At 41.1% G+C, this 17,177-nt stretch overlaps 1 protein-coding gene across 1 annotated transcript in view; it reads right to left on the reverse strand.

The window, feature by feature from the left end:
- The window catches only part of Tudor-SN (Staphylococcal nuclease domain-containing protein 1), a 294,602-nt gene that overhangs the window by 252,785 nt on the left and 24,640 nt on the right, over window positions 1-17,177 (reverse strand). The window contains exon 3 of the mRNA XM_080278226.1: window positions 9,775-9,917. Coding sequence (XP_080134352.1) covers window positions 9,775-9,917 — 143 coding nt within the window. The remainder of the gene's footprint in view (window positions 1-9,774; window positions 9,918-17,177) is intronic.

A 17,177-nucleotide genomic window follows, 5' to 3' on the forward strand; every position in this document is an offset into this window, starting at 1 on the left:
TAAAGTGCAGAGTGGAACACTTAGTAAGTTACAATGGAGCATAAGTTGGACAAGAGTGCGCACTGTGAAGAGAACGGACTTCTGAGTGCGATTGACTAAGTTCAGTGCAAGGCTTCATGAACAGTGTACTGCAAGTGTTTCAGGAAATCCTTCTTACTGTCAGAGTCCGAGAGGAGGCGGTTATTCATCAAGATGGCCATGGACTTGCTGTACGTAGGCAGAATGTTTCATACTGTACTTTTTCCATGCTATACTTACCTCACACACCTCATTTCACTCTTTAACGTCCTTTATTGGTGTGAATAGGGTGTTAGGAGCTATGCATGTGCAGTAGGAAGGTGTTTTTCTGAGTTAGGCTAGGTTTGGGTCCATAAGTACCAGTCCAGGAGCCAGTACCAGAATGTTTAATATTGTATGAACCTACCTCTAAACCCTCATTTTATGGTTCTTTTGCATTTACTTCAGTCATTTATGTGCTTTATTGGTGTGATTTCGGTCTTAAATAGGTGCTATGCATATCTAGAAGGAGTTGTATAGGTGTTTCTCTGAGTTAGGGTCCATAAGTACAAGTCAATAAGCTGGGGCCCAATATCCAGACAGGACCACTATCTGGACCTGCCTATGGCCCTATTACGTCGGATATTGGAGGGATTACTATATATATATATATATATATATATATATATATATATATATATATACATATACATATATATGCTGAGATAGATGAGAATGGGAGTGCGTTAGTGGACATTTGTGCTGGGAGGGGGTTGGTGATAGCCAATACCCTCTTCAGGCATAAAATGATCCACAGGTATACATGGCGAGTGATGAGAAGGGTGGGTGGTGAATTGAGTGAAAGGAAGGCAATGATTGATTATGTGTGTGTGGATGAAAGGATGCGAAGGTGTATATTGGATGCAAGAGTTTATAGAGGTTGGGGGAGTGGACTTTCTGACCACTACTTGGTGGTGGCCAAAGTTAAAGTTCAAGTAAGATGGAGGAACAGAAGAAGGGAAAGACGAGAGGAAGGAGTAGTTGCAAGGAGAGTGGAAAGGTTACAAGAGGATGAGAAAAAGGCAGAGTATAAGAGAGAAGTGGAGGAACGATTGGGCAAATATGAGTTGGAGCAGATGGGGGACGTGGAAGGTGTGTGTAGAATATTTACAGAAGAAATATGTGCAGCATGTGACGTGGTGTGTGGAAGGAAGAGAAGACGGAGGGGGGTGCAAGGAACAGCGTGGTGGACTGAAGAGGTGAAAGAGGCTGTGGCACAAAAGAAGATAGCATACAATGAATGGATGAGAAATAGGGATGTGGAAGAAGTTGAGAGGCGGAAGAGAGAGTTATATGTAGAAAGGAAGAGAGAGGTGAAAAGATTAGTAAGAGAGAGTAAGAAGAGAGTGGATGAGGAATTTGGAAGGAATTTGAGTGTAAAGTGGAGGGACTGTAAGAAAATGTTCTGGAAAGAGGTGAAAAGAGTAAGACAGGGTGGAAGTGAAGTTAGCAGGGGAGTGAAAGATAAAAATGGTAGATTACTAGTGGAGAAGGGAGAAAAAGTGAGCAGATGGAGAGAACACTTTAAGGAATTGTTGAACGTGGAGGATGGAAGTAATGCAAGTATAAGAGGCTGGGGAATGGCTGGGAGAAGGAGGGAGGTGAGAAGACAGGAAGAAATCAGTAGGATAGAAGTTGTGGAAGCAATGAAGAAAGTTAAATCAGGGAAAGCCCCAGGAATTGATGGAGTGTGTGGTGAAATGTTGAAGCATGGGGGAGAGATAGTAGTAGAATGGATGTGGAAGATGTGCAGATTGGCCTGGGAGGAAGGTAGAGTCCCGGAGGATTGGAAGTCAGGTATAATTATTCCCTTGTACAAAGGAAAAGGGGAAAAATAAGTGTGTGGTAATCATAGGGGCATTTGTCTTCTTAGTATAATAGGAAAAGTGTATGGTAGGATACTTATTGACAGAGTTAGAGAAAGAACAGAGAAATTAGTTGGAGAAGAACAGGGAGGCTTTAGGAAGGGAAGAGGTTGTGTAGATCAGATATTCATTCTCAGATCTTTAGTGGAAAAGTTTCTAGAGAAGGGAAAGAAGTTGTATGCGGCTTTCATGGATTTGGAGAAAGCATATGACAGGGTGGATAGACTAGGATTGTGGAAAGTGTTAAGAATATATGGAATAGATGGGAAGTTGTTGAATGCTGTGAAGAGTATGTACGATGGTGCGAAGGCTGCAGTGCGTGTGGATGGTGAACTAAGTGAATTTTTCTCTTTGAAAGTCGGGTTGAAACAGGGATGTGTCATGTCTCCATGGTTGTTCAATCTGTACATGGATGGGGTAATAAAAGAGGTACAAGGTAGGGTAGTGGATGTTGGAGTGGCCCTGGTGAGAGATGATAGTGTTTGGAAACTCCCTGTACTGTTGTTTGCAGATGATACCGTGTTGTTGAGTGAAGACGAAGGAGAGCTGCAAGGCTTGGTGGATGAGTTTGAGAGAGTGTGTAGGAAACGGAATCTAAAGGTGAATGTAGGGAAGAGTAAAGTGATGGTCTTTGAGAGAGGTGAAGTCAGTGAATGTACAGCGAGGTTGGATGGTGAGGAATTGGAAAATGTGAGTACGTTTAAGTACTTGGGTAGTGTGATGAGTAAGGATGAAGGTTTGGAGGGTGAAGTGCTTGAAAGGGTACAGCAGGGAAGAAAGGTTGCTGGTTCTTTGAAAGCAGTGATAAGAAACAGGGAAGTGAGCATGGAAGTGAAAAAGTTACTACATGACAGTATTGTGATACCAACTCTAACGTACAGAAGTGAAGCTTGGACGTTGTTGGAAGGACACAAGTCAAGAGTGAGAGCCGTGGAAATGAGTTATTTAAGAGGAGCCTGTGAAGTCACATGGAGAGACAGGCTGACGAATGAGGATATAAAGGAGCGTTGTGGTGTTGATGTGGATGTGATAGGAAGCGTTATGAGGAACACACTGAGGTGGTTTGGCCACGTGGAGAGGATGGAGGGTGAAAGACTGACGAAGAGAGTGTATGTGAGTGAGGTGGAGGGGGAAAGAGGGAGGGGGAGGCCGACGATGAGATGGAGAGATGGGGTGGAGAGGTATATGAGAGAGGGGGGTGTGAGTTGGGAGCAGGGCAGTGAAATGGCAGGGGACAGGGCGACTTGGAGGCGATTTGTTTGTGGCCACCCCAAACGGGATTGAGGCGTCTGGCAATAGATAGATAGATATATATACACATTATATATATATATATACATATATATATATATATATATATATATAAATGTATATATACATACATACATATATATACAGTAGAACCTTGGTCCTCGAACACAATCCGTTCTGGAAGGCTGTTCCAGGACCGAATTGGTCGAGGACCGAACTAATTTTCCCCATAAGAAATAATGTAAATCATTTTAATCCGTTCCAAGACCCCAGATGCTTACCTATTTAAGTTTCAGCACTGGTACCAGTGCTTTCCTTTAAGAGGTGACTGTATATTTCTCTTGCCCTTTCACAAATTATATACTCACTAACACTGTCTCCTGCTAACTGTTTCTCATTGATGAAGATAAGCAATAATTTTTCCACTTCTTCAATTATTTTCTGCACTACTTTCCTCTTTTCACTGCCAGTAGCCGTACTGGATGAACTTGCTTTCTTTGGAGCCATTATTAGGGGCTAATACTGCACTGAATCAAGAAAAATGTGAAGCACAGCAGGACGACCACGTTGACAAACAACAAAGGTGGACGCGTGACTGTCGGTCGGCCAGCTTCCCTTCGTTTGGGTACGTTCAGGTTGGTCGAGGTCCGATATTTTGGTCGACCTCTGGAGCAAAAATTTCTTGAATTTTTTGGTCGAGGTCCGATTTGTTCGACATGTGAGACGTTCGAGGACCGAGGTTCCACTGTATATATATATATATATATATATATATATATATATCTACAGTACCCTCGCGTCCAACCCGGTAATACTGTCATGCATGGGTCCTGTGTTGGACCAAAAAAGTGCTGGACAAACAACAGAGTTTATGGGGAAAATTGAATTATGTCAGCAACCTCAGGAAAAGTCACCCTAAATACCTACCATATACCTATACATATATTGGTACTACTGTAATTATAATAAATGGTACTGTACTATGAATGATAACTAATATTTTAGCATAGTGTTGATGGGCTTGCTGGAAATGGAAGGTGATATCCAAGGCTGTAGGTAGTCCTACTGGGTCCCCGAAGGATGGCTGCTGGCGTCACTAGCGGATAATGGCTGCTGCTCCTCCTCAACCTTCCTCATAAATCCTTTGAAATTCCTCTCCCCTTTCTTCTGCCTCTTGATGAATTCTAGCTTGGTGGCCTGAGGGAGGTGCCGTTGCTTCTTGGGGTTCTCAGAAGGCTTCCTAGGCATCGTGAGCAGGGTAAAATGCAGTAGCAAGGGCAGAAAATGTTGTGAGAAAAAAGAATCGTCTAATGTGAATTATGTGACTGAGTGGCGCTGTGGCGGGAGAAATTTAAACAAAACATCCGGTGAGACCACAAGCGTTTTTCATTGGGTGACATCACAATCACGCCACGATAGCGGGTGGAGGAGGCTACTTGATCGGAAGTCTTGATTGGCTGTCAGCATCATGGTAACGTCCAGTTTGACCGTGTTGGACCAGAGGTGATCGTGCTAGAGGCGAACTCTGCGGATTTCACCCACTTGTCGGAGCTCCGTCAGTATTATGCTTATGCACCCGTTTTACAGTACTTAAATCGTATTAAATCATACTAATTTTATGCTCTCCATGCTGGACAAACACGTGTTGGACGCGAGGGTACTGTATACAGTACTCACTCTAATATCCGGACGCCCAATATCCGAACATCCCCACTATCCGGACATAAGAATGTTTCATACTGTACTTTTTTCCATACTATACTTACCTCATTTCACTCTTTAATGTCCTTTATTGGTGTGAATAGGGTGTTAGGAACTATGCATGTGAAGTAGGAAGGTGTTTTTCTGAGTTAGGCTAGGTTAGGGTCCATAAGTACCAGTCCAGGAGCCAGTCACCAGAATGTTTATTATTGTATGAACCTACTTCTAAACCATCATTTTATGCTTCTTTTGCATATATTTCAGTCATTTATGTGCCTTATTGGTGTGATTTGGGTCTTAAATAGGTGCTATGCATGTCCAGAGGGAGTTGTATAGGTGTTTCTCTGAGTTAGGGTCCATAAGTACAAGTCCATAAGCTGGGGCCCAATATCCGGACAGAACCAATATCCGGACCTACCTATGGCTCTATTACGTCGGATATTGGAAGGATTACTGTATATCTATCTATCTATCTATATTCACAATATAATGTATATATGTATCTATATCTATCTACCTATGTCACGGGGGGATGTGAATTTATGATTTAAAAATGCTAGATGTTACTTGAAAATAGAGACATGGGACTGACTTGTGAAAATCAAGTAGTAAGCTTTACTTTATGCCGGTTCACTTCGCCGATTCTCTAAGGATAAGAATTTATAAACTTTCTCAACAGTACACAGCAGAGACTAATTACTCACAAGTGCTGTTTGTTAGTACTGTTAGCCTCTTGAGAAAGTGACTCCACCCGACAATCAATGACTAATGCTAATAATAATAGACAGGTTCTTGCAGGTGCATAACTCCTGGCTGGCACAACGGATTTAAGTTTTATACAAAAGAACTGGCCTAAGTACCAGTTATGGATAATGTAAGGAATCTGTGCAAAGCAGGAGCAGCAACTAAAGTAAGCTTAATGTGGAGAAATAAAACACTGGTCTAATTACATTAAGCTCAAAGAAACGAACTGTAAATTTATTGATTACAATAAAATAAATTTACGTTATATGAATCTCAAAAATGAATTCAAAAGGGGAATTCATGGTCACTAGGGGACTCATGAATTCAAATAACAAAGAGAATACACTCACTTGCTCATTCAAAAGCTAATCGAACTTAAGCCTAGAAAAACGAACAGAAATACTGGTCAGTGGAGGGGAGCCGAACGAAAGACTGGGCGCCTGGGTGATGGACACCAAAAGCTGCTATTCGCTGCAGGCCCGCTTCGCCAATTCACCTTCTAGGCGGAGATTCAGAAATTCACTGTAAAACGGAGGGGCTGCTCTACGCTGGGTACAAACGGTTCTATCCTCGAGGCGACTCAAAGCTAACTGACTTCAAATGGAGAAGGGAGGCAAGAGCTGGCCATGCTTGCCGGAAGTAGGCGTGGCCCAACTTCAACGGTCAATGGAAAGAGGGCGGACGATATAGAAATGCAATAAATCACTCAGTGAAAGCACCAATGTCGTGCATAAGAATAGTCACTTGTGAAACAATGGTAAATGATCTGAAAACCATCCCAATCGAAGTGAATACAAGGACGGTTGAACTGAGTGATGCCCAGCGGGAATTCCACTAGGGTTCGTGGTGTTCTCACTAAAATACAATGTCACGAATTTGTATAAATACACTCGCGCGAGTTCGTGACACTATATGTATGTATATATATGTATATATATATATATATACAGTAAGGTCCCGGGTTACGTCAGTATCGACTTACGTCAATTCAAGGTTACGACAGTCGGTCCATGAGAGGAAATTTTAAAATATAAGAAAATAAAGAAAAAATACGTAAAGCGTGGGTTTTAAAGTGTTGCTGTGTACCGCGAGATGTCTCTGGAGTTTTCCCGCCTCACGCTTGACTCCCAACAATCGCTCTCAGTCTCACTGCTACCACCGCCTGATACAGTGATACAGTCATTTTCTTGTGTTTTTCGCCATCCTGATTCCATGATGCCTAAGAGACAGCTTCCTGGTGACCATAATGACTCCAAGAAACGCAAGACCATCACATTACGTGAAAAATTTGATATTATTAAGCGTAATGAGAAAGGAGAAAAGGCATCAGCAATCGGGCGTGTGCTAGGGATGAGCCGTACTACCGCAGCTACAATCCTCAAAGACAAGGAACATATCTTGACTCACGTTAAAGGTGCAACTCCCATGCAATCAACTGTGATTACCAAGCAAAGATCGGGACTGTTGATTGAGATCGAACGGATGCTAATGCTGTGGATTGAGGACAATAATCAACGGTGCATGCCTCTGAGTGAACAGTTAATCTGTGAAAAAGCACGCACACTCTACCAAGACCTTAAGAAAGAAAAAAGTGAGGAAAGTGAGACCAACGAGACATTTGTGGCATCAAAAGGTTGGTTTACTCATTTCAGGGCTCGTGCAAACCTAACCAGCAGAAGAATTTTCGGAGAAGCAGCCAGTGCAGATGACGAAGCAGCAACAACAGTCGTTAAAGAGTTGGAGGAGTTGATTGAGAAGGATTAGTGGCAAGGTCCTTGCCGCCCCTTGTAATCCCTCACTCAGGTCGTGGACAGAGTAGAGGGAGAGTCAGGTGAGGTCACATCAGGTGTGGTTGGGAAAACGTGTCCTCACCCTGCATATAAGCAGCTTCTCAGCATTTGTATGTACCACTCTTGGTCTGTAGATCCACTGAAGAGGGCGACAGTTGTCGCCGAAACTGTTTGGAATACATATTTTTTCGTCTGCCAGTGTGGGTTTTTGTATCCTATTTCATGGTCACGATAGTGTGATTCTTCAGCCATCAAACTTGATGTTAGAAATGCTTACATTATCGTGCGGTAATGATGTTATTTCATATTTTACGGCAGTAATTTACAGTAAACTTTATTGTATGATGAAGTATGAAAAGTGCTTGAATATAGGAATAAAATGTGTGTTGGCAGTGTGCACGTGTGTAAGGACAGGAGAGTGAGGGAGCGGCAGCCAGACTCAGTTGTGGGTGAGGCAGTGGTGGCGTAACTCTGCTGCCATGAAGATGAGAAGTGCTGTTACCACAGCGAGTGAGCTACTGTGACAAAGACTCTTAGCTAGTACAACTTATATTTTATTCAATAAATATCATCAGTTCAAAAGACTATGTTTCTTATACATACCTGTTATAAGATTATTACATGTATAGTATGCAATGTATGGCTGAAAAATCTGTAAGATGCATTGCAGTAAGTATAATCATACGACGTAGTGTATAAAACTCGAGTTACGTTCAAAATCGGCTTACGTCATGTCTCAGGAACGGAACTCTGACATAACCCGGGACCTTACTGTATACAGGGTGTCCCTGGAGTTATGTCAAAAACTTTGAGAAATGACAGATGAGAGAATTCTAAGCAAAAAATGTTATATGAACATGTGTCCAAATCTTAACCGTTAAGGAGCTACAATTACTCATGACCTTATGGGCGAAAATGGTCTCCTTCATAATTCGCCCATAAGGTCATCAGTAACTGTAGCTCCGTAACGGCTGGAATTTGGACACATGTTCATATAACATTTTTTCCTTAGAATTCCCTCTATCATTTCCCAAAGTTTTTGACTTAACTCCCAGGACACCCTGTATATACATATCTATCTATCTACCTACTGTATATATAGATAGATAATATATATATATATATATATATATATATATATATATATATATATATATATATATATATATATATATATATATATATATATATATATATATATATATGTATATATATATATATATATATATAGATAGATAGATATATAGATAGATAAATAGGCAGATAGAAATATAGATAGACAGATAAATTGACATATAGATATAGATAGATAGACAGATAGATAGATATATAATAATTTGGTTTTACGCCAGGTATCCCCAAAGGGCTTGGGCGTTGCCTCTGAGTAGGGGATTTTTGGACTGGAGCGTGTAGCATTTTACGACCGGATGCCCTTCCTGCTGTCTACCAATGACCCTTGAGTGGATTCGATCCTCCGACCCTTCGGTCAGAGCGAGGCGCTCTAACCCACTGAGCCACGGCTGCTACTTATAGATAGATATATATAGTTACATACAGTATATAGATAGATAGATAGATATAGATAGATAGAAAGAATACACACACACACACACACTATATATACATATATATATATATATATATATGTATTACACAAAATATGTATAACTCATTTAAAAAATTCAAATCACAAATCTGGTTTATCACCAAATTTGGCACTTTCGTTTCTCTGGATTCAAATCAACGTTCCTGAGCAATTCTATTATTCCTGTAAGGACTGCAGCAACACTTATGTCAACTAGAAAGTAATATACTAAAATACAGTACGAGAAATACAGTAACATTATGATCCTAACTTAGAGAGTAATGATAAAAGATTTTTCATACAAATTATGTGTAACTACTGCAACTGATTATAAGAATGCTCACCAACCTCAATGTGACACTTCTTACTAGTACAGTGATGGGGCACTCCCACCACCTGACACCTGTGTTGCAAGCAACGTTGTATCCATCAGAGAAGGATAGGATATTGAAAATAAGACTTCTCTTCTTTGAATTATTTCCCCAAGGAGATAAAAAAGCAGTGAGCTAGATCTCACAACCTTGTGTAAATGTGGGAAAATGGGTTTTGGTAAACTCATTATCATGGTTATGACCTTGAAATGAACCGCATGATATGTTCTGAATTAAGCACTGAATAAATGTGCCTCTAACTTAACAATATATAATGTACAAGGAAACAGACAAGAGTAGCCTAAAACCTTAGCTAATCCTAGTATTAGGTACTTCAGTGATGAAAATGATAATCATAATTATGATGATAGGAATATGACATCTTCAAAGTATACACTGCCATGACTGACCCTTTCCAAGGATGATGGCGCCATATTCCCGACCAGTAGGAGTCTTGGTCTCAACAGTAAAGAGTACCTCTTTCCCAATGACCTTCTTGCGCAGGAACTCCCGGCTCTCCCACCCATAAGGCTCATCTGGTGTCTCAGGTGCACTGTTCAGGGATAGAGGGAGTCAAGTTGTACTATAAATATTCAATATACTGTGTATATACAAACCCTGATTTATGTTACCCCTAGATGCGATGCCCAGCATAATGATGGGGGTAGAAATACCACACTACCTCGCCTATCGTAGGCTTACCCCTGGTTATGCATTTTTTTTTTTTTTACCAGTTTTGATGATATTTGAGACAAATTTTGTTTCGGTTGATTTATAACTGTTTTTAGACTTAGATTAATGTGTTAGTCATAGATGGAATGAACACTATCATTTGGGGTATGGATTCTCGCCCATCAGATGAGGTACAAAACAGTGTGGACAACTAGGCGACTAAACAAAGAATATTTCGTGTTTGACCACGGAACATTGGTGATTTTAATGCAACTGCTGGTAGTAGTAGGGATGACTCTGAAGACTGTATGGGTAAGGAGGGTGTTGGTATAAGAAACGAAAATGGGGTGTGATTTGGAGGCTTTTGTTTGGCAAATGACCTTATGATTGGTGGAACTATCTTTGAGCATACAAAAATACATAAATCATCATCATCATCATCATCATCATCCGGACCTCCTTTCCCACCCAAGAGCAGGGTGAGGAGTAGCAATGTCCAGACAGCCCAAAATTGCCCAATCCAATGGGCCACGCTTCCATTCACTCATCATTCAAGCCCCCGGAATCCTGGTTCTATCGGATACGCCAAAAACATTCACCACGTTCTGCAGCTTCATATAATTGTATCCGACAGAGTCAATCCAGATGCTGCTACATTAAAAACGGGGGCCAAAATACATAAAATAAATACACAAATAAATACATAAAACTACTTGGATTTCACCACGTGGTAAATATTGTCACCACTTTGACCACATTGCATTCAGCAGAAGGCATAGGAGTTATTTGCATGATGTTTGCATAAGAAGGGGGGGAAGATATAGGTAGTGATCACCAACTTGTTGTGTCAAAGATTAAAATAAAACTTAAGAGAAACGTTAATGGTAATTGTAAAGGAGGTAATGGGCATGATTTTGGTGTACTGGGGGATAATGAGAACATGAATGAAAAGTTTCGGTGGGAATGTAGGAACAGGTTTCTAGCCCTGCGAACTTTGATGGAATCTGAAGACAAAGATATCAATCAAATGTGGAGACAGGTAAAAAAGGTTTTGCATGAGAGTGCTTAGGTTACTATTAAGAAAAATGGAAAAGCGAAACGGAGAAAGTGGATGTCAGATGAAACATGGAATGCAATTTAGAGAAGGAAAGAGGCAAAGTTAAGAAGTGAAGTACAATATGTTGATGGACAGGTAGCTGAAGTTTCGTTCGTTTGTTTTTAAAGGCTCCAACATGCTTGCATGCATCGGCCTTGGTCACCTAATGGCGGCTCTCCATGCTGCATGATTCATTGCAGCCTCCCTGTTCAGTCCCTTAACCCTGAGGTCAAACTTAATGACCTCGTCCCATGTCTTTCTCGGGCTACTCCTCATAACCCCACCCCCAATATTAACACTTCTCACCTTCCTCACCCAATTATCATCCCCCATCCTCTCCACATGTCCAAACCATCTCAATCTACCTCTCCTCATCACAACACCAATACACTCAAGTCCCATCCTACCTCAAAACTTTTCCATCGTGAACGCAGCCCCCCCAGACCTTGGACGCAGGGACGCACAACACATCCACCTAAACATTGTCATTTCTGTACGTCTGAGGCGGCGAATATCTTCTTCTTTCACTGCCCAGGTCTCACTACCATACAGCATTACACTTCTAACATGCTGCATACAAAGACCCCTTAGCAAGTAGGGAGAGTCCTCTCAATGTCAGGAGAGGCAAGAGCTCCCTGAAGTTCTTCCAACCACTTCTCACAGCTCCAGCCCCACCTCCAGCATACAACATGTCTCCCAAATAACAAAACTCTTCCACACACTCAAGAGATGCACCAGCAAGTTCAATTCTTTCACGTCTGACAATCTCCACCGCTCTCCCCGACACGCCGTACAAATAAAATCAGCACTCTCTCGCAATCTACCTCTGATACCACTACATCTCTTATGCACCCATTTATCACAAACACTGCACAAGATGGAATTACTTCCCACGCCCTTATGGCAAACTGCACATGGCCACTCTCCCTCATCTCTGACAGTACCGCCAACAACCCTAGATATCATCACTTCCGTTTTATCTGCATTTACCCTTAAGCCCTTGTGCCCCATACCATCTCTCCACTTCCTAAACCTTTCCTCCACCTCCCTTTCGTTCTCGGCAATCAACACCAAATCATCAGCATACAACAACTCCCACGGGAGTCCGTTTCTAAAGTCACGTGAAAGGGCTTCAAGTACCATGATAAACAACATGGGACTCAAAACTGACCCCTGATGCACACCAACATTCATGGAAAACCCATCACTCAAATCTCCATTCACTCTTACCTGGGTGTGAGCACCCACATACATAGCCATAACCACCCTAACAAGCCACTCCTCCAAGCCAAGCTTTCTCATTGCCCACTTCACCACCTCTCTAGGGACTGTGTCAAAGGCCTTTTCCAAATCAACAAAAACAAAATAAAGATCCCTTCTCCTACCAATATATTTTTCCTGAAGCTGTCGAACAATGAATATGGCATCAGTGGTCCCCCTACCTGGCTTAAACCCAAACTGCATCTCATCAATATTCACTCTTTCTCTAATCATACCTTCTAAAACTCCCTCCATTACCTTCATTATCTGATCTAAAAGCTTTATACCTCTATAATTTCCTCTTTCCAGGGCATCAGCCTTCCCTTTATACACATTTACAATTACACTCTTCAGCCAATCATCTGGAACAACACACTCATAAATAATCCTATTTATCAGGTCAGTGACTAACTTCACCCCTATATCACCTGCGGGCTTCAACATTTCGGCAGTCAACCCAGACACACCTGCTGCCTTCCCCACCTTTCATCCTGCCTATTGCCTCACTCACAGTAGCAGCATCAATCAAAGGCCAAGGGCCAGACACTGGATCTGCTGGCTCCAAACCTTCTCTGTCCCAGTCAAACTCCTCATTCAACAACCGGTTATAATGCTCTCTCCATGCATCTTTAATATCCTCACTGTTCACCACTACCCCTCCTTCATCATTCTTCACACACTGCTCACCTATAATATACCGATTATCCATCTTCACCTGACCTGCCACCCTAAATATCATATTTTTCCTTTCCCCATGATCTAGGTTATCAAGTAAAAGTTTCTGTGACTCAGACTTTGCCCTTTGTACCTCTCTTCTAGCCCTACGTTTGGCAGCCAAATATTCTTCTTTGCTACCACCCTTCTTCCATTCCCGGAAAAGCCTTCTTTTCTTCTTAACTGCAGCTTCTACTCCCTCATCCCACCACCAAGTTACTTTATGTCTTGGTGGTCCTCTTGTCCAACCGCATGTTACATCAGTAACTCTCAAGAGATCATTCTTGAGGGCTCTGTACTGTTCATTAATGCCTCTGTCTACAGCTCCCTGCTCAGCCACCACTCTCCTCAACTCGCTATAGAAGGCATCCTTTACTACTTGGTTTTTCAGCTTCCATATTTTCCTCCTAGGTAAGTCCTCTTTCTCATCACTCGCTCTTTAAGCACCATATCACAAATCAGTAGTTTGTGCTGCTGCACACACTCCTCACTTCCTATAACTTTAACATCCCTCACTGACCTCCTATCGGCCTTCCTAACCAGAAAATAATCTATCTGACTGCTATTTCCCCCAGACTCATACGTAATTAACATACTCTCTCTTTCTAAAATATGTGTTGCACACAACCATGTTCGTTGCCTCCCCAAACTCGAGTATCCTTTCCCCTTCTGCATTCCTTATACCATACGCACATCCCCACGTACTCCTTCATAACCTTGTGCTGCTTCAACTACTTGACCATTTAAGTCCCCTCCCAAAACCACTATCTCAACATCCCGCATACCACTCATACACAGTGGGCTAGATAGGCCCCTCGTGCACCCCCCCCCCCCAACTTAACTTCATAGCATTTTTCTGAAGCCTTGTTATGTCCCCAACATGGAATGGACAACTATCAATGAATATGCTGAGATACACTGGGTGATTTGAGCACATTTATACGTTTACCATAAAAGCCGGGATTTCACGTCTCCCGCAGACCTCTGAGTATATATGTTTTTCCTAAGACCGTAAATTGCTCATAATGATGTTTATAATGACATATGTGGTACCAAGAGAAAGGGAATTTTTTCTGCTATTCAGAAATCTATAATTGTTATTGTATCTTCCACACAAAACAGGATGCCTGACATTGCCATAACCAAATTATAACTTATTTTACATGGATGCTTGGCTAACAATATTCTTTATAATTACCCTTGAAGCTCCATTCCCTGATATCCAGTTCAGATCATCTGTTATCATGAAGGTTTAAAATGTTCTCTTCATCAAAGTCACATTTAACAACATATAAAGTAACACTGAAGGTGTTTTAGGAGCATATTGCAGTTTTGTGACCATGAAAATCATGAAATAGCTACGTTAGTGACCTATTACATTTATGGTTTTCTTGGAGGTATATATTGCCCACATTCCCCTGACATATTCTCCTTATTTATAAAATATTCTCGGGTACTAATGCCTTATACTATATACAGGAATGATAATATTAACATGTTAAGTATGACTGAAGTCAAGGAACCACCATAGAAAAAGAAGACCGATGATTCAAAGACGTGCGTCACACATGTTAATGGACTGAAAGATGGTGAAATAAAACTGTTTTCAGACATAAAGAATCCTGAGGAACGTTTACTTAGACTACAGAATGTCAAAGCTAGACGACAGGCACCACCTCCTAGCTCTGGTCACAGGATGGATGATAACATGTACCCTCATCCCACAAGCCATCGAGCCTCATCATGGCTCTCATACGGTATGTTACAAGAGATTCACTGCCAATCTGGACCGTCTGAAGGATGAACTCGCAGATCAAGAACCCTCTACTTCCTATAGACCTAAAAGATCTTTGTATGATAAGGGTGTATTCAAACCAGATTGCATATTTTGTGGGTCTGAGAACCCCAAGAAAATGAAGAGAAGGCAATAGTGGACCACAGAAGGGCTTTGCATTTTTGAGAGAGAAGGCTGGAAGAACATTCTTGAGGTAGCTGAAAGGAAAGGAGATGAAACTCTGTTAAAGCAAATTTGTGGGCAAGATCTCTTTGCTGTGGAAGCAAAATACCATCGTTCATGTCGCTGTAGTTATATCCAAGATCCAACCAAGTGGTAAAGACGATGACAAGAGACAATACCAGAAAAAATGGAGGAAGTGCATAGGAAAATATCTGAATGTATATGTGAGAAAATCAAACAATAAATCATTCAAGACATGCAAGTTATGATGTTAGAGGACCTTAGAAAGCTCTACATTGAATGACTATCTGAAACAGAATTCCCAAACCCTGATTTTAGAGGAGAAAATCTTAGACTCAAACTATCCAAACATGAAGTATTCAAAGATTGCTTGGGTGTCTGTCCTCTTGGAATGTTCAAGTCTTATCTGATATACAGTAAGGATATCGACATGAACACAGCAACGAAAAGATCCAACGAACTTGGGTCCAGAGATGTACTAGCTGAAGTTGCTACTCAAATACATCAGGTAAAATTATAACAATAAATAATATTATACAATGAGCACTGACTACTGTTAGAAGAGATTTGATCCATTACTGTAAATGAGAGCACCATAAACTATCACAGCAAAGAGATCTTGCCCACGAATTCGCTTTAACAGTTTCATCTCCTTTCCTTTCAGCTACCTCAAGAATGTTCTTCCAGCCTTCTCTCTCAAAAATCCAAAAGTCCTTCTGTGGTCCACGACTGCCTTCTCTTCATTTTCTTGGGGTTCTCAGACCCACAAAATATGCAATCTGGTTTGAATAAACCCTTATCATACGAAGATCTTTCAGGTCTATAGGAAGTAGAGGGTTCTTGATCTGCGTGTTCATCCTTCAGACGGTCCAGATTGGCAGTGAATCTCTTGTAACATACCATATGAGAGCCATGATGAGGCTCGATGCTTGTGGGATGAGGGTACATGTTATCATCCATCCTGCGAACAGAGCCAGGAGGTTGTGACTGTCGTCTAGCTTTGACATTCTGTAGTCTAAGTAAACGTTCCTCAGGATTCTTTATGTCTGAAAACAGTTTTATTTCACCATCTTTCAGTCCATTAACATGTGTGACGCACGTCTTTGAATCATCGCTCTTCTTTTTCTTTGGTGGTTCCTTGACTTCAGTCATACTTAACATGTTAATATTATCATTCCTGTATATAGTATAAAGCATTAGTACCCGAGAATATTTTATAAATAAGGAGAATATGTCAGGGGAATGTGGGCAATACATACCTCCAAGAAAACCATAAATGTAATAGGTCACTAACGTAGCTATTTCATGATTTTCATGGTCACAAAACTGCAATATACTCCTAAAACACCTTCAGAGTTACTTTATATATTGTTAAATGTGACTTTGATGAAGAGAACATTTTAAACCTTCATGATAACAAATGATATGAACTGGATATCAGGGAATGGAGCTTCAAGGGTAATTATAAAGAATATTGTTAGCCAAGCATCCATGTAAAATAAGTTATAATTTGGTTATGGCAATGTCAGGCATCCTGTTTTTGTGGAAGATACAATAACAATTATAGATTTCTGAATAGCAGAAAAAATTCCCTTTCTCTTGGTACCAAATATGTCATTATAATCATCATTATGAGCAATTTACGGTCTTAGGAAAAACATATATACTCAGAGGTCTGCGGGAGACGCGAAATCCCGGCTTATATGGTAAACGTATAAATGTGCTCAAATCACCCAGGGTATCCCAGCATATTCACTGTTAGTTGTCCATTCCATGTTGGGGACATAACAAGGCTTCAGAAAAATGCTATGAAGTTAAGTTGTGGGGGGGTGCATGAGGGGCCTATCTAGCCCATGGACTACCACTATATGTATTAAATCATCCTGAAATCTATCTTTCTTTGCTTCATCCAATCCTGCCTGTGGAGCATATGCCGATATAATCGCAGCTATCCTTCTACCGAACAGAATTTTCACTACCAATATTCTATCGCTTACTCTCATAACATTCATAACATACTCCACCCATTTCTTCGCAACCATCACACCAACACCTCCATATCCGTCTGTCCCCCCTTGCCAAAACAACTTATA

The sequence above is a fragment of the Coenobita brevimanus genome, chromosome 72, assembly GCF_032717465.1.
Source record: "Coenobita brevimanus isolate Jiangsu-jjx chromosome 72, ASM3271746v2, whole genome shotgun sequence".
Lineage (NCBI taxonomy): Eukaryota > Metazoa > Arthropoda > Malacostraca > Decapoda > Coenobitidae > Coenobita > Coenobita brevimanus.